Source organism: Podarcis raffonei, chromosome 3 (genome assembly GCF_027172205.1).
Source record: "Podarcis raffonei isolate rPodRaf1 chromosome 3, rPodRaf1.pri, whole genome shotgun sequence".
NCBI classification, from domain to species: domain Eukaryota; kingdom Metazoa; phylum Chordata; class Lepidosauria; order Squamata; family Lacertidae; genus Podarcis; species Podarcis raffonei.
The window spans coordinates 81,226,754-81,248,752 of record NC_070604.1 but is presented as its reverse complement, the minus strand read 5'-3'; the positions used below and the strand labels follow the sequence as shown (position 1 = coordinate 81,248,752).

At 38.4% G+C, this 21,999-nt stretch overlaps 1 protein-coding gene across 11 annotated transcripts in view; it reads left to right on the top strand.

The window, feature by feature from the left end:
• The window catches only part of CEP170 (centrosomal protein 170), a 73,612-nt gene that overhangs the window by 16,400 nt on the left and 35,213 nt on the right, over positions 1–21,999 (top strand). For 10 of the 11 annotated variants that reach the window (XM_053382660.1, XM_053382665.1, XM_053382664.1 and 7 more), the window contains exons 3-9: positions 1,802–1,891; positions 2,565–2,646; positions 3,515–3,570; positions 5,277–5,439; positions 7,083–7,217; positions 15,675–16,145; positions 18,593–19,230. In XM_053382660.1, coding sequence (XP_053238635.1) covers positions 1,802–1,891; positions 2,565–2,646; positions 3,515–3,570; positions 5,277–5,439; positions 7,083–7,217; positions 15,675–16,145; positions 18,593–19,230 — 1,635 coding nt within the window. The remainder of the gene's footprint in view (positions 1–1,801; positions 1,892–2,564; positions 2,647–3,514; positions 3,571–5,276; positions 5,440–7,082; positions 7,218–15,674; positions 16,146–18,592; positions 19,231–21,999) is intronic. The other variant, XM_053382670.1, reaches the window with a different exon arrangement.

Genomic DNA, 21,999 nt, shown 5'->3' with positions numbered 1-21,999 from the left:
AATTTCTCTAAATTATTGAATCACTGATAGACCCTCGTGCCTACGGGACCGCCTCTCCTGGTATGTCCCACGGAGGACCTTACGGTCTTCAAATAAAAACATCTTGGAGGTCCCGGGCCACAGGAAGGTGAGGCTGGCCTCAACCAGAGCCAGGGCTTTTTCGGCCGTGGCCCCGATCTGGTGGAACGCTCTGTCACAAGAGACTAGGGCCCTGTGGAACTTGATATCTTTCTGCAGGGCCTGCAAGACAGAGCTGTTCCACCAGGCCTTTGGCCAAGGCACAGTCTGACCCCCTCCTTCTGTAATCCTCAAAGAACTCTAGCCCAGTGGTTGCCATTAATTTGACTCTTAATTGATTTTAGAATGAATTGATTTTAGAATGTATTTCAATTAATTGATTGTGATTTTATGTAAACTGTGTTATTTTTACTGTTGTTGGCCGCTCTGAGCCCGGCTTCGGCTGGGGAGGGCGGGAGATATTATTATTATTATTATTATTTACACTTCATAGAGGTACTCAGCTATGTCCAGATCAGAGGGATGGTACTCTAGTCAGCCACTTAGTGCTAAGCAATTTAGTCATGACTGATAGATCTCCATTGAGGGTATTGCAGATTCAAAGTTTGTTTCTCAGAACAGTTGCCATGTATTACTCTCTGTGTTGGAATCTCAGCCAGGTTCAGACGATCAGTTTAATACACTGAAATATGAACAAGCTTCTTAGCCTTTACTTTTTTGAGCATTATCTGATGTTTTCATACAAGTAATTTGACACAGAACTAGTTCAGATGAGATGAACTTAATAAGCCAAGATATGAACAAACATTTTCCATGTGCACCTTGTTTCCCCCTTTGCAGCATGAGCAAACAAGGAAGTCTTCACTTTCCTTTTTTCATCCAATTTGGGAAACTGGGAGTATTTAATATCCTGTCTTGGTCTGAAGCTGGTAACCAAAGTTTTACAGTTTGATGAGATAAGCTGTGATTAATCATATGCTTCCTGGTTAATCATGGCTCATAAGAGCAGAGAAACAAAGGGGCTGTGCACATGTGATAAAAGCTTGTTCATATCTCAGGTAATGGGAATCTTCAAAATTTGGAGGTTAGACTCCAGTTAAGGATGTTGGACAAGGTCTCCAAATTTGTTCCAATATGGTACTCCAAATTAACACCAACAGGGTAAAAATTCTGGTTCAATTACTTATTTATTTTTTAAATAAAATTTAGTATGTTCAGTTCATCTGCATAGCTGGGAGAATAGAGGAAGCAAGTTCACATTACCCTTTTCACTACATGCTATACTGATGAGAACACTATTTAGAGAGTATTCTTGATTTTATGTTAGATGATTTATTGCCCACAAACCTGTTTCCATTACTATTCAAAGTTACTAAACAACGAATATTTCCCATTTTCTACTGAGTTATCTGTTTTAAAAGAACAGCTAGCTATAGTATTCCCTCCAGATCTGACCATTTACACTGTTTTGCTGAGCTTCCTGATAGTCACACTACCTCTCTGCAGATTATGCAAATCTCAGCCTTTAAAATAAACAGCTTTTCTAGGAATTGTCACTGTCAGCTGTTTTTGAACAATTCCATTGGCTTTTATTTTTAGCCCCTGTATCAGGTTAAATTTCACTTCTCTAACCTTAAAAGCCCTTCACAACATTAGTCTCATAACTTTTTCCTAGTAGCTTCATGGTGTCCTTTGAAACAACTAGGTTTTATTAATTCCTTACTTTAATGCATATTTATATTAATACAAATTACAATGTTATATTATCTTCTAAATATTTCAGTCACGTAGTGTGGACAAGCAACATGCTGTAGTCAACTATGATGCCTCTACTGATGAACACTTGGTAAAGGATTTAGGCAGTCTGAATGGGGTAAGATAAACGTGACGGTTCTGTTTTCAGGATGTAGTTCAGCTTTAACAATTTAGAGAGCTCTGAACAAATATTTGTGATTACTTTGTTATGGAGACTTAAGTTGAAAGAAATGAAGAATCATTACTTTAAACGCTATACCCTTATGGTATATTACAAATTGTGTGTGAAGCACCCCACAGTTTTAGAAAGGCGGGGCTTAAACTTTAAGCAGATCTTTGACGTCCACATGGAGGCAGCAATCAGCAAAAAACACACACACAAAAAAAAACACCCCACCCACATTCCACTCACAGAAGCACCCAGTTCATGGGGTTCTACCCTAGATCCAGTCTAACAAAATCATAAATGTCATGTATCTTTTGAGAAAGGTATCTTGCTATTGTGGGAACAGCTTGTGTTAACACAGCAAGTTTATAGCATATTTCATTAGCAGATTCATTGTAAGTAATTCATGATAGGCCCAGGGCATGTTGGCATTAAATAAAGCCAGATCTCTATATATTCACATATCCTTTCTGAATTTTTTATTGGGCAAGTAAGGTTGATTCTATAATATTTTCAGCAATTGAATAGTGACTTGTGGTATCATGACTTTACAAGAAGAATTAGATTCACATTTAGAAGTTCATTAATGGTAGAAGGTATAATATGTTTCTTCTTTTTCCACCAGACATTTGTGAATGATGTTCGAATTCCAGAACAGACATACATCACTCTAAAACTTGATGATAAATTGAGATTTGGATATGATATCCTTTTTTAAGAGAAGGAGTTAGTGCTATGTTTGGCTTTAAAAAAAGTTCTTCTTCCTGAATTTACATATTAACAATTCTATTTAATTTTTTGGGTAAGCTGTTCTGGGTACTTGTAAAAGAGTGGGGTGTAAATGTAAATACTGACTAACAATAATAAGAGAGTAGAGGTGCATTTCAGAATTCACAAACCAACTGGCAGAAAGAAATGGATTAAAAATCTTATCTCTGAAATGTTGAGATAACTAAAAATGAATTGTCATGGTTGTTAGTGTAGCAATATGTTAAGACTTTACTGACAGAAGCCAGGTATACTTGAAGAGTCTTCCACATAGTTGTACAGATTTTTGAGGTTGTAGCCAACACTATGGTTCTGCTCATGCAACAGAACTTCCCCCTCTCCTCTACCTTGCAGTTGCTGCACAATAAAGATGGGACTAAATTTATGAAGTTTCATATTGAGGGGACCGGGGGCGGGGAGCAAACAAGCAACTCTCAACTTTACCTGTTTTATGTCTCAAATCAAGTTAAGGTTCCGTTTGATGTCAAAATTAGGCAAATACCTAAAATGCTCTTATATTTTGCTGTTATGGGCATACATAGTCATTGGTTGACAGTAACTGGAATTATTTTGCTTATGCTAAACATTCACATTAAATAAATTTGCTAGCATAAATTAACGAAGAACAATATAATAGAATATTTATCAGTGCAGTCCCCTTAATTCATAAATAGGAACAATGTCATTCTAAAACTTGGAGGCTGCAAGCAATATTTTGCTCCCCAAAACCTTATACTTATCATAACATTTGAAGTTTCTAATGGACTTGGACAAATATCACTAAATTTCCTTATCGCATTGTACATACTAATCTTTTTACTGTAGTCAGAGGAGAGATGAGAGTTCCTGAAGAAGCCCTTAAGGTATGCATTTTCTGTCACTTTTAACTCTTGATAGCTCTCTGTTCATTCTATCTATATGTATGTTTGGTTCTCTGAAGATTTATAGTTGGCATAAATGAAGATACACACAGGAAGGTGGTGGACAGAAGAGAAAAGCACCTCCATGAGAGGCAGACCAGATGTGTTTCCTCAGGGTGTGAGGCTGAGGGAAGTGGGGGAAGCTCCCAGGTGAGAGCAGGGAGAGCGCACTCTTCTGTGTGTGAAATAAAGATTAATATATAATTGTGATAGAGGGCTTGGTATTACACGCAGGTTTCGTTTTTCTTTCTTCTTCCTTTCTTTATTTTTCTTTTGGTTTGTTTCTTACCTCTTTTTTAGATTAGCTTGGTTTTTATTGTATTTTATGTTGAAAATTCTCAATAAAAAATTAATAAAAAATAAAAATAATAAGTGCTTAAGGTAAAAATATATAGCCCGTATTTATTGTTTCTCAGGTTAGACTGCTGCACTCCTGAAGCCTGATTCTCACTAAGCAGCAGCCCCCATGCAAGCATTTGGGAAGCTTGTATGACTGCTGTTTGATTGCTGCTGCTATGCTTGCAGTTTGAATGAACTAGTGCCTCCCTGTAGGCGCTTTTGCATGCCCTGAAGGAAATTCTCCCTACATCTACTCCACATTAGCAACCAGCACCTCCAATCCATAGTAGGGAGGCTTTTTACCAAATTGTTCCCTGAACATTTCCTAGCAAGCAAAAATGAATCATTATCACTTCACCCAACCAGCCCCAAAGTAACTGCTGTTTTGCCTATTGTGTTAAATAGAGCTGGAAATGTTTGGGGTTACATTACAGTCAGAAGTAAAAAATTCCCAACAACGTGTGTGTATGTGTGGGGAGACCCTAAAGTGTGAAATAGAAAATATTAGTTTTATTTGGTTTCCTTTTCAAAGTTATTTCTGTTTCCCTTCATAAGTGTAACAACTATGCTAACCTCCTAAGGTGAATTGTGTTTTGACCATAAAGTTCTGAATAGATGTCAGTAATTTGGAGGTCCCTTTAAATGTATCTTTTTTTGTAAAGCAGTAGCAAAGCTAGGGAAGTTGGTTTGAAAAGAAGGGCTTGGCAGAGAGAAGGTGAGCAGGCAAAGGAGTCTGTTGTCAAGCAGGAAAGGAGGGAAGGCTACTTGTAGAAATGCACCAATCACAGTTTCTTAGCCCCGGGAACAATGTCATTTTCTAGCTACCCTTGCCTCATGCCTTCTTTTCTAGTTGCTTGTCAAGGAAGTGGCTGGGGTGTCAACACAAACAAGTATTACGTCAGGATCCTGGATTCTGACTTAACAACAAGCCATAGTTAAAGTGAGCTGCAGTTCATAAGTTAACAGCTAACCATGGTATGTTTTCTGTAAATAATCCATGGTTAATTTCCTGGGCCAGGTTCATATATTCAGACAGATCACAGCTAGGAAACACAAACCGTGTCTTGGTATTATCTGCAAATGCAACCAATTGGTTTAGAATCAATGTATTGGGTGATACCCAACTTAAGTTGATCCAGTACAAACAATGGACCTAGGTAACTTAAGTTTGTTGATTTGAATGGGTCTGGTTTGAATATGACTTATATTGAATACCTTGATTGATTCATTTTATAGTAGTTTATTAAAACTTAATGTTGAATACTTAATGTTCTGTTGCTTTGCTTGATGGGGAATTATCTAATATACAGCATGAGAAGTTTACAAGTCAACTGCAGCTATCCCAAAAATCCTCGGAGGCAGAAGGATCAAAGCTAACCAGTGCCAAAGCTACACAGCCAAAGGTACAAGACACCATTGCTGAAGTGCACCACAAAGTTATAGACACACTGAAATCTGAAGAGAAAGTGACAGGTGAGAGAAATGAATTTGTACTGTCAGTTCTAGCTATTAAAATATATTAACTTTTGAGAAGCCACTGTAAGATGTTTTGAGTTAGGTAAGGTACAGAGGAGTTGGGCCATTAATTGCCTCATATGTCATTGTAAAAATTGCCAGGTTTGTTTCTTACTTTGTTATAGTACCTAATTGTTATAGTTCTGCAAAGAAATTTCCATTCTGTGTAGTGGCCTAATAGGAAAGAACTCCTCATTCTGTATCACTTGCCTCTTAACAGTGTGCTTTTCTGGCTGTTACGGTGTAAATAGAAACAAAAAGCTACAATTAACTGTCAGATCCCTTGTATTTCTTAAATCAGCTTGGCTTTGCTATCTGACACATTACATTGTATGCGTTTTCATTTTAAAGTGAATGAAATTTTGTTGAAGTCCGGTGAATGCTTTATTACTTTTATTAAAACAAGTATTTCTTTGCCAAACTAGCATATTTGGATACATTAAAAAAAATTAAAAGAAGGAAAGTGGAAAATAATTATTCATTGTGAAGCAAAGGGGCCTTCTTTGTTAGCATCCATCTGTCTGGAGACACAATGGAGTGTTCATCTAAGCGTTAAGTCAAACCTCTGCAATAGTAGCACCAAAGTGTCGGATTCAAGCCAGCAGAGCCAGCGATGCCCAGAGGAAAATTGGCCACCCTCCAGGTGCCCGGCTTGAATCCTTGTTGACCTCCCTGGCTGCATTCTCCAGCAGGATCAAGGCGAGGTCTCTTCGGCGATCCTTTTCAACGTGAAAAGAACACACCATTCCTCCCCCTCCCATATCCAGGGGGGGGGGGAAAGAGACAGACAGAAATATATCTACATGCTTTATTCCTGTCTTTCCAGCAGTACAGAGAAAACACGTCTGTACCCTCTGATTCACAACTGCAGAGAGAAAATAACTCCACCCATGTACTTCCAGTACAGGGTCATGTGACACTCTGAGCTAACATCCGGTGCTCAGTACACTGTCTCTTGTTCCCACGGTACATTCCAATAACATCAGTTTCCTGTTTACCATTCCAGCCACCTGGAGCTCGCTTCTGCATTGCTCCTTTTTCGTAACATCAAGTACCCTCCTGAGGTCACAAGCCTGAGCAGTGTGTATGGAGGTCCTGGGCTGGCCAGGCAACAAGACCTCCCTCTCAGCCTCACTGATGTGGCCCAAAGGAAAGCAGAGCAATATGTTTGGCACCAGTTGGCTGCAGGAGTTGTTGGAAACAGGCGTACAAGGCACAATCCAACCGGACTCCACTCCGGATTTGTGTAGGTTTTACTCCCTAAGATAATCCCACAAAATATCCCACAAGGAAGTGGAGGTTTAGGATCAGAATTGTCCTTCTCCTAGAAGGATTCCAGGTTGATGAGTTCCACCTGCCCCTCAAGGGAACGAGCACAGCTCAATTAAATGTGTGTGAGCAGCTAGGCAAGCAATACGTTAGCATATTTTATCCAGAATGTAGATAGCTTAGGCTGTTTACATGCTCCAATGTACTGTGTATCTTGGTTTTGGAAGTAGTGTAAACACATTAGCCACAATCCATATTCTATTCTTTACCATTTTCTCATAGTGTCACTCTTGCCGCTCCAAATGACTAATCTATTTTGTTTGTTTATATAGATCTTTCTGCCATGCCTCGGGGCACACCATTATATGGGCAACCATCATGGTGGGGTGAAGATGAAGCTGAAGAACAGAATGGTTACAAACCTGATAGTAAACCTGAGGAGAAAATACAAGAAACTGGAGTTTTAGGTAAGGTTATTTATAAACAGATCCATTTGTAGCTTTTCCCCACCTCCATTTCACATCTGGTAGGCCTGGTTATATTATAAGTCAGTCCACATGTCTAAGAAAATAATGGTAAGAGAACAATGTCTACAGTAAATTCAGGCATAAAATTCATGTAAACTAACTAAATACTTGCCATTCTGGTGTGGGGGGGAGAAGAAAATATCACTAAACTGTGGGGCCCTGTGTCTGTGTACATATTGGCATCTTTCAGTGGAGGTTGGATCAGTCAGTGGCAATGGCTGGGTGGCAGGTTTTGGTCACAATGTGCCAGTCATATCAAATGTCATAGATTTGTTTTTTCCCCTCCATAGGAATTAATGACAGCCATTCACTTATCTAGGGGAAATTAACAATGCATGTCAGCTCAGAAGTAAGCCCCACTGATTTACTCCCAGGAAAAAATGTATAAGATTGCAACCTAAAAGTGTATTATTGGGGACTAGGAACTATAAAGCCAGTTTCTCAGTGAAAACAAGTTTTGTCTGTTCCCAAGAGCTGTTCTGATTCAGTGTATTTTTTGTGTTGTACAAAACTTAAAAGATATGAAATGTTTCCTCTAGGAATTATATTGTCATGCACTAATGTACCAAAGATGGAATTGAGCCATTGGCTTTTGTACCTTTCAGATACTCCAGTGAATTGAGAGAGTGCTCAATCGAATTCCATTTGTATACTTTTGATGTGATCCAAACATTTTTTACAAACCAGTTGATTTTAGAATATTAGCCACTTGGTAGTAGACATTTAAGTAATGAAAATGGATATGGATATAGACTACTAAATCTATGCAATGAAAAGTGTATGTGAATAAAATGTATGCATTGGAAGGACATGTCTCTTGTTACATATTTGGGAAAACAAAGCAGTTTCTCTGAAAATAGTTTTATTTGGGATTTTGGCTGTGCATGGCTTCTGTCTACAGTTTCTATCGCATGTTACTGTAATTTTTTTCTATAATGTTAAGTATTTCAAATACATGTGCTATAAAAAATAGGTATAGAGTTCTTTTCTGGTGAATTAGGGAGGCTGTAATCATATAGTCACTTACCTAGAAGTAAGTCCTGTTGAGCAGAAAAATTCAGGATTGTACTGCAAAGCCTAGCAGTCGGAGCCTGTGCCACCCACACTCCCCACACCTCAATGTTATTGGACTACAGAGCTCATCCTGGACTCTTGGCCATATCAACTGGGGCAGTTAGAGTTGAGTCCAATTTCATCTGGAGGGCCATGTGTTCCCCATCCCCGGCATAGCCCAAGCTTATGGGGATACATGCGGGTCCAGTTAACATGCAGCTGGAAAACGATACCATATTAGCATATCCTTGCCCACTGCTCTGTTTCATTGGTTACCCCTTGCAAGTGGGATGGGGAAATAATGATATAATTATGTTTCTACAAGTTATCTGCAAAATGCTTATTAGTGGTGCTTATACATCTCTCCATAATGTCTAGTTTAGGCTTAGTAAGGGCTATTTGACAAGCTGTAATTATCTGTTAGTTCAGTAAAAACAAAAGTTAGCAACTCCACTTAAACTCACTAATGTGTCCCATATTCTTGTTGTTACACCTGAAAATAGGTTGGCCTGTCAGTTATGTTCAACTAAGTCATTCTTAGACCTGTTGAAATCAATAGAATTGATTTAGTGATGACTAACGTTCATTGAATATAATGGTTCTACTCCAAGTATGATTTAGTCAGATAGAAACACATAGTTATTACAGCCTTCTGACATTTTCTAATTGTGTATTAATATTATATTCAATGTTTCAAGGGGAAAAAACCTGACATGTATATATCAAAAGTCTTTATATTCAATATTGCCTTTATATTCAATTTTGCTTTTGGAGTTAGGGTAAGCAATGAGGTGGCCCTGTTTGCAGATTGTGCCATAATTATTGCCATAATTATTGAAAATTGTTGTTTAGTCATTTAGTCATGTCCGACTGTATCAAACTGGACAGTGAGTAAAATATTACTAAAGTAGGTGAAAAGTCCAACAAAATGTCAAATGAGGTTCAATGGAAGCATAAAATGATGTTCAGTGGGGCAAATTATTCTAACCACATGTACATTGATGGATTCTGAATTAAAGTACACTAACCAGGAAAGAGAACTTGAGGTCACTGTGGATCATTAAACAAAAATGTCAACTGAAAGGACCAAAAATGAAAACTTGAATATTGTAATTCCTTAATACAAGTCTGTGCAGCTACATCTGGAATACAGTACACAGTTTTAGTTGCCACATCCCAAAAATTAATACACAATAATTAATACTACTTAGCTTTTTCGTTTAGAAAAAAGGCAAGTAAGGGGCAACATGATAGAAGTTTATAAGATTACATATGATGTGAAGAAAGTGGATAGAGAAATATACGTTACTTGCATGCTGTCATTGGGCTGGAGCCCCCATACAATGTTTTCATTACTGGGCTGGACCTAATAAGCCCATTTATCCTCTGAAACTGCTCTGCCTGGTGATTTACCAAGAATGCAGTGGTGGCAGAGAAATGCACATTCTCTGCTGCTGCCACTGCCACATGGTAGGTGCAGTTATCACCAATCAGTGTTTGGTTCCATTCACTCTGTGACTTGCGCCACCTGCGCTCCAACCATTGTCCAACCCATTACATAGGATGGAGCTCATCTGAGTACCACGTTTCTACAGATTGGAGAGGCACTCAGGAGCAATCACATCAGTAGCTTTCCTTTTCAATCCATAACAAGCTTAAGACATCAACAGGAGCACAAGCTTTTGTTGACAGTTGAGGCTGTGCATGTCACCCCGGTCAATCAATCATAGTCTTTTTCCTCCATGTAAAAAAATAGTAAGAAATCTATATGCAAATATATCTTCAGAATCAACTTTCAGTTTTATTCCACTGTTATGTTTTTCACATGTAATCGGTCCTTCATTGTCATTTCTTCATGAAACATAAATGTTACATTGGAGTTTGCATGCAGTTTGCTATATAAATATGATAAGAAAATATATTTTCTTGGGCATAGATTTAATGGCATTCAATGTGAGATTTTGGTCTACTTCATAGCAGCTAGTTTATAAATTAAGGCCTTGGTTGTTTGTTAATAACTTTTGTAAGTAACTTAAAACAAGCCTGAACTGGCATACTCAATTTACCAAAACAGCTTCACCACTTTGCACTTCTGAAAATTGGTATTATTTTGAAGGGAACGTATATAATATAGCAGATGGGGCATGGTTTAATGAGGAGATTGATAGAGGAGATTAGTTTCTGCTAAGCCAACTAGATACAATTAGCCTTTATAGACTTAAGTTAATAAGATTATTTTGGTATTACTGTTTTTCAGCCTTAGTAGAAACCTGTAATGGAAAATGTTCCAGCAAGCAAACCTCAGTGGGCTCAGATCAGGTGTTATAGACTTTACTTTTGGTATATTTGGTAATGTTGATCTGTTTTCTCTGCTATGGATCCAGAAAACATGATTTAGGATAGTGCAGATACACATACATTACACATACAACGTACTATTTTAAACTACCTACTACTCTTATTTGCCACCTTACTTGTTATATCTTACTTTAATAAATCCTTACAAAAAAATAAATGCCTACCTCAGTGTGCTGAATGTTTCTAGCTTTTTAGTAACATACTTTATTTCAAGGCTATAAGCTTTCAATTATCTTTGGCAGTTAAATATAGTACTCTATAAACATCAATATGGTGTGCTCTGATCTGATCTCCCAAGAGTGCTGAAGTCTATTGTTGATTCCCAAAACTCAAGTTTATAATGGATTGTGCTGATTCAAGCCTTCCCTTCTATGAGAAAAGAATATTGATATGATTTATGGTCCTGAATATGAAAGAGGTATATGTTATCTGTTGCATTAGTCACTTCTTGGAATGGATTCTCCTTCCAAAGCCTACAGCACATTTTTCAGATTGATATTAGTTTCAGACTGGGATAAATATTGAATAATAGTAACTGGATTTTCTTGCAGGGGAAAAACAGACACTGCATGATAAGCAACACGAGAAAATTCAGTGGGTTGTATCCAATGGTAGCTTTGTCTTAATGAAAAGTGCTTTCATTGGTGCAAGCTGTGGCACCCCATTTATGCTGATCCTACTGCAGTCCTCCATGCTGTCCATGAAATGATCATTGCATACAATCTAGGGTATTAATTCAAAGGAAAAGTCTTTTCTAGTTCCAAATATGGCTGACTAGACTGTGGTTTTGAAACAAAATCAATCTACTGAGCAATCCATTTTTAATTGTACTTACCTTATTTGGAGAGTTGCAAACAAAAGTCTGTGACCTTTGAGGCTAATATACTGTTCTTCACTTTGGTGCATTGAAACTGGAGCTAGATTAAAATCTGTAACGCATTATTTATAAATATCAGACTTTTCTGAAAGGCTCAAGCTTCTTTAATAGTAAGCATAAATAAGGGATTGTGAACAAAGATTTCCAGATTTAAATGTGTATCTGAAATTTGATTGTCTCCCCTTGTATGCCTGCTTGAGCCATTTTTACTAGTTGTTAAAATGTTCAGTCTTTATATCTTGTCTTTATAGCATAATCCTTTTTTGTTCTTTGTGAAAGAATATCCCGGATATCAAACTACTATTTTCCCCATGGAAGAAATACAGTGGTACCTCTGGTTACAAACACTTCTGGCTATGAATGCTTCAGGTTACAAGCTCCGCTAACCTGGAAGTAGCTGCTCCTGGTTGCAAACTTTGCCCCAGGATGCGAACAGAAATCACATACCAGAGGCATGTGTGCAGCGGGAAACTCCGTTAGCAAAAGTGCACCTCAGGATAAGCGCGGTTTCAGCTTAAGAATGGACCTCTGGAACGAATTAAGTTCGTAACCAGAGGTACCACTGTACTACATTATAGATTAATGATGTTTTAACTGAGTAGATTTGCTAGCTTTATATCATCACTTTAAATGTTTGAGGAACAGTGACAATACACCCCCAGCACACATTTGTAAAATTTCATCATATATAATTGTGCCATTCCTTAGGTAGCCAAAATGGCACCATCAATACACAAGGAAGAGGTATCAGCTCAGTGTAATCCAAGGATCTGCAGATGTATAAAAATGCTCATCTAAAACCACAACCCTGCTTTTGGAGAAAAATTGCATACAGTGGAGTGAGGATTGAATATGCTTATTGGGCGTCAAATACTGACTGATTATCGGGGAAATGAGGAACACATGTAATATCATAGGAGAGAGCATGACTGGTTGGCAGGAATCCTGAATGAGAGCAGTCTACATAGCATCTTTTTATTGTAGGTTCACTTATGCTATTAACTTTCTATCAAAACACATTTTCTAATTGACTTGGGTATGGGGAGTTGCAAACACACTTTAGGGGTACTTTTGAACTTAGAAGTACTGATGGTTAATAAAACAAAACAAAACAAAAACCAACAGCAAAACATTAATTATGCTTGTATGTCTGTGCCATTTATATATTTCTCGTTTCTCGTGGTTATCCAGAGAGCTCTGAAACAAATCTCCATTTATACATTCTGACTAGTTAAAAATCTGTTACAGGGAAGAAATACCCTTGAAACAATTATTGAACTAAGGTCATGATGCCTTTATAACCGGCCCCACCCAAAAAGAACTTGCATGTTACTTGCATTCTTAATGATTGTCAGATTCTATGAAACTGTACATGTTAAACTGTAAATTGCACTGTCATTCTTTAAACTTTTAACAGGTTTTAACTATGAACACACCCCAAAATTGGGAGCACTGAGCTGCCTGTTTAATAGTGAAGAGTTTACAAGAAGATAGCAGAGTTGGAAATGACTTGGCTGCCAAACAATATATTGTAACAGAGTGTATTTGATAAAGCACAGTGCTAATATCTCAATCTCCAGCTATTGAATTCTTCCTAGAACAGTTGAGATGATAAGTATCATTGCACTTCTGGTCTATTAGCTCCCACTCCTGCAGAATCCGTCTCCTTCATATAAACAAGCACTTTTACTTCTTTCAATCCAGAATCCATCCTAACTGCTTCTCCGAAAGCATCACATATCAAAACAGACTTGTTCTGTCTTTGTTCTTCCTTCCATGGACTTCCCTGCAGGCCACCCCTTAACTACTTTACCCAGCTTCGCTCTTAGTTCCTGGCTTTGCTGTTAACACCTGCTCTTATTATCCTCCTGTTCCCTACCAGCTTTCTGCCCTGAGCATTTCTTGCTTCCTTCACTGTGCTGTTTTCCATTGAAAGCAAAACCTTGCTGTTTTTCATCTCCAGAAGCCTCGGCTACTTTCCTGATTTCAAATCCGTAGAAGCTCACATTTTGTCATTCTTGTACAGATACCATTCATTTCATGTACATCCAGTTCTGCATTGCATGGTAGTTAAGCAACTTGCCTGTCTTGTTTCCCATCACTGTTGTAGTACACAGTATCCTGCCAGAGAACTCATTTTTGAACTGTTAACTCTTTGCATGCTACAGTGCTTACTAGAAAAGGTAAGGATATTTAAAATCTATTAACAACTTCCCTCTTAAGAAGTGATTTAGCACAGCTCCCCAAAGCAACAGCAACATCAATTCAGGGTCCAAAAACCTAACTGGAGGAAGTTGACTTTTTAACCCACCAAAGTTAGTATACTGGTAGCTTTTGTCTCTTGTGCTATAACTAAAAAAATCCAAGACATTTTATAGAGTGGCCTCAAGCCAAAGATACAAAAGCAGAATGTCACTTGTTCAACAGGGGATTCCAACCCCATTCTCCACCTGAGTCCCCTGTAAAGCTGTTCCTGAAGGTTATAGTACCCTCCAGAATAATATGGGATATGGAAATGTGGGCTGAAGCAGGAGGGAGGCACCTAGCAGCATGAGAAGTTGCACATGAGCACTTTTTGATCTGGGCCAATGTATGCGTTCTTGTGTGAGCAATTTTTGTTGCTTAATTAAGTGGATGTATTATAGATCTTAATTGCAAGGGAGGTGGAGGAAATCTCTTTACCAGTTTCTACCAAGGTAATTACCGTAGAAAAGATAGACGGTTTAAAAGTAATTTAAAAACCTATCTTTTCGCACAGAAAGTGGAGCAAAAATGTGCATTCCAGAGCAATTTTCCTAGTTCTTAGTTTAGTGTTGGCAGGAGATGTTGCATAAAACTGCGAATCTTAATTGGAATAATCTTTTAAAATTGGACAAGCATTTTATATTTTAACACTGTGGTAAAACAAAGTAAACCTCATCGGCTGCTTTTCTGTTGAGGCTGAAGATCACAGGATACTGTGTACCAGTTCTCTGATCCCTTGCCAATAACATTCATTCCCCAGTGTCTTCAGCTGTATGTTGCGCTGGAATTTATTAACACTTTAACATGAAACACAGCCCCAGCTTTTTAGCTTCTTCTTTCTAAAGAAACAATAGTAAAATTAAATGACATGACTCCTGAAAATCATTGTGAATATTCTGTTTGCTGTGCTGCCCATTTTAAAATGCATTTTGCATGACATTGTACCATTTTCATCCACAGAGTAAATATGTTAGTAGATTTCTTTAAAATGTATTAGTGTTTTAAAGTTATCTGTTTTGTTACTTTATGTGCATCTTGAAAAATAAATGATATTGCTCCATTCAGCCATTGGAATCGACTTACCAGTATTCACTTCAGCAGCAGTTGCTTGTGGTGCATTCAAATCTCTAATACTTGGCAAGCAAGCTTATTGTGCTGAATGCATAATGTTTTGCTAGCAGCTCCACAAAAGCTTGGATTTAGCATTTATTCATAATGTACATTGTTCCTCTCTTCTCCGGCTTCTTTATCCATCAAAAAGCAAGATATTTACAAACTTCTGCATGTTTCTTACTGCTTATAGACGTTACATTCCATTTTAATTTTATCTTCCTTTCCTGCACTGTACTTTCGGCATTGGATTTTCAGAAGTGTCTTGAGTCGCTGCAATCTAGCTTATTTGCTTCCATTGGCAGGGATATATTCAAATCTGAATTAAAGCCAAGTTCATATTTACTCTTCAGGACTTCATGCAGATGAAGAAGACAAAGATACCCCTCCCCATGGCTCTATTCAATTGTGTAATCTTTTGATACCCATGAACTTGTTTCTTTGGCATTCTTAGTGAGCTTTCTTTCGGTTAGATGTGCGTACTTTCATGCCTGTCTTCAATATGGAACTATCAACAGAGAAGACTTGCAATTCTGGAGCTATATTTTTCAGTCTTTCTGCATTGCTCGTGGGCTTCCCACAGGCAACTGGGAGGCAGGATGATGGACTAAATAGGCCTTTGATCAGCTCTGGCAGGGCTCTTCTTATGTCCTTCCCAAGAATTGTCTCCTGGCTTTTATGTGAACTCTGAAATTCCTTGAAGCCTCGGCTTTTGCAATATTGGAGAATTTCAATTTCTTTGTTTTTCTTAATAGGATGCAGCACAGATGGCAAGCAAGCTGAGGAGCAATCTGCAGCTGCAAGCGAAGAAGAAAATTATCCTTTCTGTAGGGAACCAAGTTATTTTGAAATCCCTACAAAGGAATTCCATCAACATTCCCAAATACCTGAGGGTACTATTCATGAGATCCCAACAAAAGACACACACATAGCAGGGGCAGGGCATGCTTCATTTACTATTGAATTTGATGACAGCACCCCGGGAAAAGTAACCATCAAAGATCATGTTACAAAATTCACTCCAGATCAGCGCCACAAATCTAAGAAGCCTTCTCCTTCTGGTGCCCAGGATCTTCCTGGGCTTCAAACTGTGATGATGGCCCCGGAGAGCAAAGTGGCAAACTGGTTAGCACAAAACAATCCCCCAACAATGATCTGGGAATCAACAGAGGAAGATTCAAAAAGTATTAAGAGTGATGTTCCAGTCTACTTGAAGAGACTGAAAGGTAAAACAAATAATTTCAGCTGTATTTATTTCCTTTGTCTTGAATATTCAGCCGTAAGTATGCTAACTGGAACTGTACACATTTACTACACTCTGTTAGAATTCTTACAGACCAGAATGTTTTAGACAAAGCATCAAGTGACAACCAGTTCTGCCAGGACACCCCACCCCCCAAATTGTACCTTTTTATTCAAAGCCTGTGATGTTATAGCATTGGTACATTTACAAAACACAAATACCAAAGCAAACTTGCTAATATTGTGTTAAAAAAAGATTAAAAATGCATCCATGTTCAAGCATCACTTTTCAATAAAGTTTAATGTTCAATAAGTGGTGAATGTTTGAAGGGGGGGATTCAAGCTGCTTAAAATGGGTTTTGGGCAGACATAAGAAAAATGGAGATGAACATTTCATCAAGCTTTATAAAGCTGGTGAATATAGGTCATAGACTTCAACTTAATAATTTTAACAGGTTTAAATTGTTTTCTAATTTTCTGATTCCTTTTTATCAGCTCAGTGATTTAAGTTTGACTGAAAAACTTTCCTTTGGTTTGCCTTTCAGATTACCCTTACTAAAGCAAAGTCCTTTACAACTCATATTTTTAAAACATTATTTCACTTTATTGCTCACCCACGTCTTCCTGCTGACTGGCAGTTATATTATTATACTTCATACAAATCTCTCAGGATGGTTTGTCTGATCTTATGATCAGACATTGGTAATGGTAATACATAGTATACTCACTCAAAAATAAGTATATATTTTAACTTATTTCAGCTGAAACGTGTTTTTATTTCTTCTATTAAGGAACTTACTCTGGAACACTCAATGTAAAATAGAATGCTGTAACTAGTTCATATAAGTTAGAACTCTTATTTGAAAATTCTTCCAGAACTGTAACTAATTAACTCAAAACTTTAAATGGTATCCTGTAAGTAATTCTGCATATTATGCATTAAAAGAAGGTTGCTCTTTAGGAGCAAAATTTGCATAAGATACCATTAGCATGTTTTAATGAATTCTCAAGCCAATTTTAGTGCAATTTCCATAATCAGCATTTATTCTACTACTAAATATAAATTTAGAACAGCAGGTTGAAGAGCCCATATCCCAGGAAGATCGCAATGTTTTGAAGATGGACTACCTTCTTATCATACTTTGTAAATTGAGCATCTTTGTATCTAACTACAATTCTGGGCTTTTTGATTTTCTCAGTTTGTAACTGCTACACTCATAAATATATTGCACCAGTTAACTATACTGAAGATTAGCAGTGCAACCCACAGCCATTTTCGACCATCTCTAGCATGAGCTTCCAGATAACTAATTGCATGGACAAAAGGCTGTGTAACGACTGCTTGCAGCAGATCAAACCTGACACAACAGTTCTTGGTCAAAAGCAGGCTACAAAGGGCTTGTGTTTTCTGGCTAGGAGTGGTTATGACTGAAGGCTGTGCAATAGCCAAATCCCAAGCATGCCTTAGGTGTGCTGAGGTAGCCCAGCAGGGACGGGAATTGGTGCAGGACTGCACAGACTAGAAATTATTTGGACATACCTTGAGACATTCTGTTGTTTGTATAACTATAGTAAGACCTTGTTAATCTCTTTAAATATATATTTTCTTACAATGTTTGATTTTGTATACATTGAAACTTCCTTTACTTTCAGATATTCAGTGTTCACCTAGAACGTTTTCTCTAGGCATCTCACAATCCTAAATGGTTCCTTAGAATTAAGCCCCATTGAGTTGAAAGGGACTTATTCCCAGATGTGGGTACAGGGCTGCAGTCATAAAAGGGTTCTTTTAAAAATCCAAAGCTGCCCTATTTTGCTCCGTCTCCGTTCGTTATATGGGGAAAAACCATAATTGTTTATTGCTGCTAATAAAGAATTGTATTCCGGAAACCACACTGATAACTAACTGGAAAATTATTCTGGGAAAACAACTCTAATGTTCCAAACCTAAGCTTTTGCCAAAAGCTTTCCACTGATAGTGGCAACTGTACAGTTGTTACCTCCTGTTTTACTTTCTACCCTTCATGGAATATGTTTAGAAGCAAAGGTTTGTTTTCTGGCTCCTGAGTTATTTGTAGCTAGGTACTAATACAGTTTAGAAGGCATACTGATCTGCTAATTTTGGTATAGCTGTTGTAGCACATTCACATTTCATCATCAAGCATGATTGGGAACTGACCGTTTTCTGAATAAGACAATTCAAATGCATCTCCCTCACTGATTAGCTGGCAAAAGACTCCATTGTGCATGGCAAGTCTGAATGTGTCTGTTGTTGCTATGGGAAGCTTGCAGAGCTTGTTACTAACAGACAGTTGAGCTTCTAACAGAAAAGCAAATATTGTCTCTGTATTCACTTAACTTTCCGAGGTTCTTTCCGCATTACTGCTGCTCATGTAGAGCTAGATTTCTATGTTTTGTTTTGTCTTTGCAGGAAATAAACATGATGATGGGACACAGAGCGATTCAGAAAATGCCGGAGCACACAGGCATTACAGTAGACGGGCAGCACTTGAAGAACAGTTAAGGCATCATTATGCTGAGCAGAAAAAATTGCACACAAAATCCCAGGACACAGAGAAACATTCAGACCAGCCAACTGTTAGTCAGACTGCTTTTATGATCGAGTTTTTTGATGAAGGCCATTCCCGGAAGAGGAGATCTTATTCCTTTTCTCAAAACGTGGGAGTTCTGCTCCCTGAAACATCTTCTCCGGCTCCCCCTACAAGAACTGAAAAAGCGAGACCTGCATCAGGCGACTCCAAAGGAAGTTTACCACCTTCACAGAATAGCTCCGCCCAACAAAGAGCAGTACACGCAAAACTTCTGAAGCAAAAGTCAGAAGAGCCTTCTGCTGCACTGCCTTTCTTACAAACTGCATTATTGAGAAGTTCTGGAAGTCTTGGAAATAGACCAAGTACAACTGAGGACATGGAGAAAAAGATTAAAAGCCCGGTCGTTTCGGTGGCCGTTGAAAAGGAGGAGGATGACCAAAGTGATAAAGGTACTTACACTATTGAACTGGAAAACCCCAATGCTGAGGAAGTAGAAGCTCGCAAGATGATTGATAAGGTAAGAAATTTAAATAAGAGTGCCATTGTTAAAACCCCAATCCATGGTGTTTATGGTGGGGTCCTAGTAACTACAATTATTCTAATAAATCAGGGTGTTTTAAAAAATATATTATTTTTAAAGCCACATTTTGAACTCTTAGTTTTTTATCCCTCATTGCAAGCTATGTACTAGGCAGCAATAGGGTATTTTGATACCCTAGTATCAAAGTAATAGTATGTACTTCTTGAGTACATACGAACTATGTGTTAAACAGATTTTTCTATTTTCCAACCATGTTGACGGCTATACAGTGAAAAGAATGAAGCAAGGATTATGTTGCCCAATTCTCCACCTGTCTTGTATCAAGTTTGTAATAAAACAAACTTTTAAGCAACTATTGAAGTTCAGCATTAATATTTAGCAAGATTCTTCTCTCGCCCTTTAAAAAAAGAACCTTAATAATTTGGTCAAGTATATCCATTTAAAGCAGAGATAGGAAGTCTGCCATCCTCTAGAAGTTTCTCTCCTGGTGTTATGTTCTTGCCCTGGCAACTTTACTGGACTAGCTCTCCTTTTGATAGCCATGGATGACCTCACATACACAATGAACAACGGTACAAGAGACTACTAGCGCTGTGAGCGTCGGCCATATTGACCCTCTGCAACCCATTGGCAGGGCCACCACTTGTGCTGCTCCCAAGGGTCCCTGACCACCCACAGTAGATTTACAGGGGGCTGCAAGGAGAAGAAGGAAGCGGCCAAAAAACCCCAAAACCATTCCCCTTCCTTTGGCAAAAGCAGATCACCATGGTTCCCAAATTCAGATGTAACCCAAGGAATATATAAAAAATAATCTAGTGAGAAAATGAGCTAGTTACAGTTTCCTAAACATGCATGCTATAATTCCTATAACCATTTAGACTGCAATTCTAATCCTAATAGGACTTAATTCTCAGTAAACATGTTCCACCTCCACTGTCAGAGGCATTAAGCCTCTGAATACCTGTTGCTGAGAATTAAAGGTGGGCAGAGAGTGGTTGAGCTTAGCTTCTGCTTCCACGCCTCCCCTGGGCATCTGGTTGGACACTGTAAGAACAGTATGCTAGACTAGATGGGCCATTGGCCTGATCTAGCAGGCGCTTCTTATGTTCCTACATTATTACATTCTAGGCTTGTTTATTGAGTTGGCTTACAACTCAGTAGACTTTATCTTAGCCCCCAAAGCATAAAGCAAACCTTCTGGTGCTTGTCCTTTCCATATATCTGCTTAGGGGAGAAATGGGGAAGGATTTCTGTTTAGCTTTCTATGAACATAGTAAGGATACTAAGCAGGATCATTTACCTGAATCCTAAGAGCCTTGAATGTTTGGAAGCCAGGGTTGGAACTTATTAGTCATAGCAGTGTTGTTGTTTTTCAGTATCATGTACAGTGGACTAAATCCCAGCCATGCAAAAGTCAAAAGTTTCTTCACACGCCTTTCCATATACTCTCTTTAGCCTTCATCCAGGCAGGCAAGAGGCGTCATCACAGTTAATGACATATTCCAGTCATGCAACAGCATGGGAGATGTGGATCAGGGCCAGTAATGGGTGTTGCCCAAGGAGGGTCTGTGTGGCCTACAAAGGAGGCAAGACATGACATGGGGAGAGTCCCAGGGGCCAGATGGAGAGGACCGGAGAGCAGCATTCGGTCCCTACGCCTGTGCTCCCCACCCAGTATGATGCTTGACCTCAAATCAGATACGTTTTGGTTCAGAATTTTACATCAAAATGCAGGCAAGGGTCATGTTTGTATGTCATACTAAACTGTAATTTATTATGACAGCTGCAACAAACTCAACCCCTCTTCTGGTTAATGTGTTTCCTCCTTTCTTCACAGTTGGGAGGAGGAGTCCAGAACATTTCAGTCCCACTTTTGGTTAACCATAGCTTGCTGTGTCAGCCAGATCTAGAATGTTGGTTTACACCAATTATGAATTGTAGAATTCATTTAAACAAGCCAGCTTCAGAAACCAGTTTGAAATTGGGTTGTTTGAAACCAGCTATAGATGATGTTAGTAATAGTTCGATGGCTAATTAAAAGCAAAAGCTTCTGAACTCCTGCTCCCAGCCACATGGTAAAGGAGAGGGGAACACATGAACCTAAGGCTTGCTCAGGCTTCTTCCAGTTCATGCATGTTTTGCTAAACTATGGCTTGGTATGACAGGCAAATTTAGCTATAGTTAAAATGTTATTATTAAAATGTTGACATTTGATTCACATTTCCTTTTTAAACCAGGTTACTTAATTTAAGAGATGCATAATCTAACTGAAATTTCAGATGGCAAATAAATTTTAAATAAGCATCCAATTTCTTTTATTGTTTTTAAATTGTAGCTTTTTCTGTATCTTTTTAATTCAGTACAGTGGAACCTTGGGGTGCGAACGTGATCCGTGCAGGAGGCATGTTTGCAACCTGCAGCATTCGCAACCTGCAGCGCCGCGTCCGCACACGCGCAGGTCACAATTTGGCACTTCTGCGCAAAGCACGATTTAGTGCTTCTGCGCATGCGCAAGCGACGAAACCTGGAAGTAACCTGTTACGGTACTTCCGGGTTCGTCGCGGTGCGCAAACAGATAATGCATAACCTGAAGTGTCTGTAACCCGAGGTCACCACTGTAGTTCAATTTACTTAACTTTTATTAAGTAACTTCCATGTTACTTTCATTTTCAAAGTGAGCAGATTTAGGACTAGGAAAATTGACTCCTCTTTTAGTTTCATAGAAAAGGAACTTCGTTTGATCTC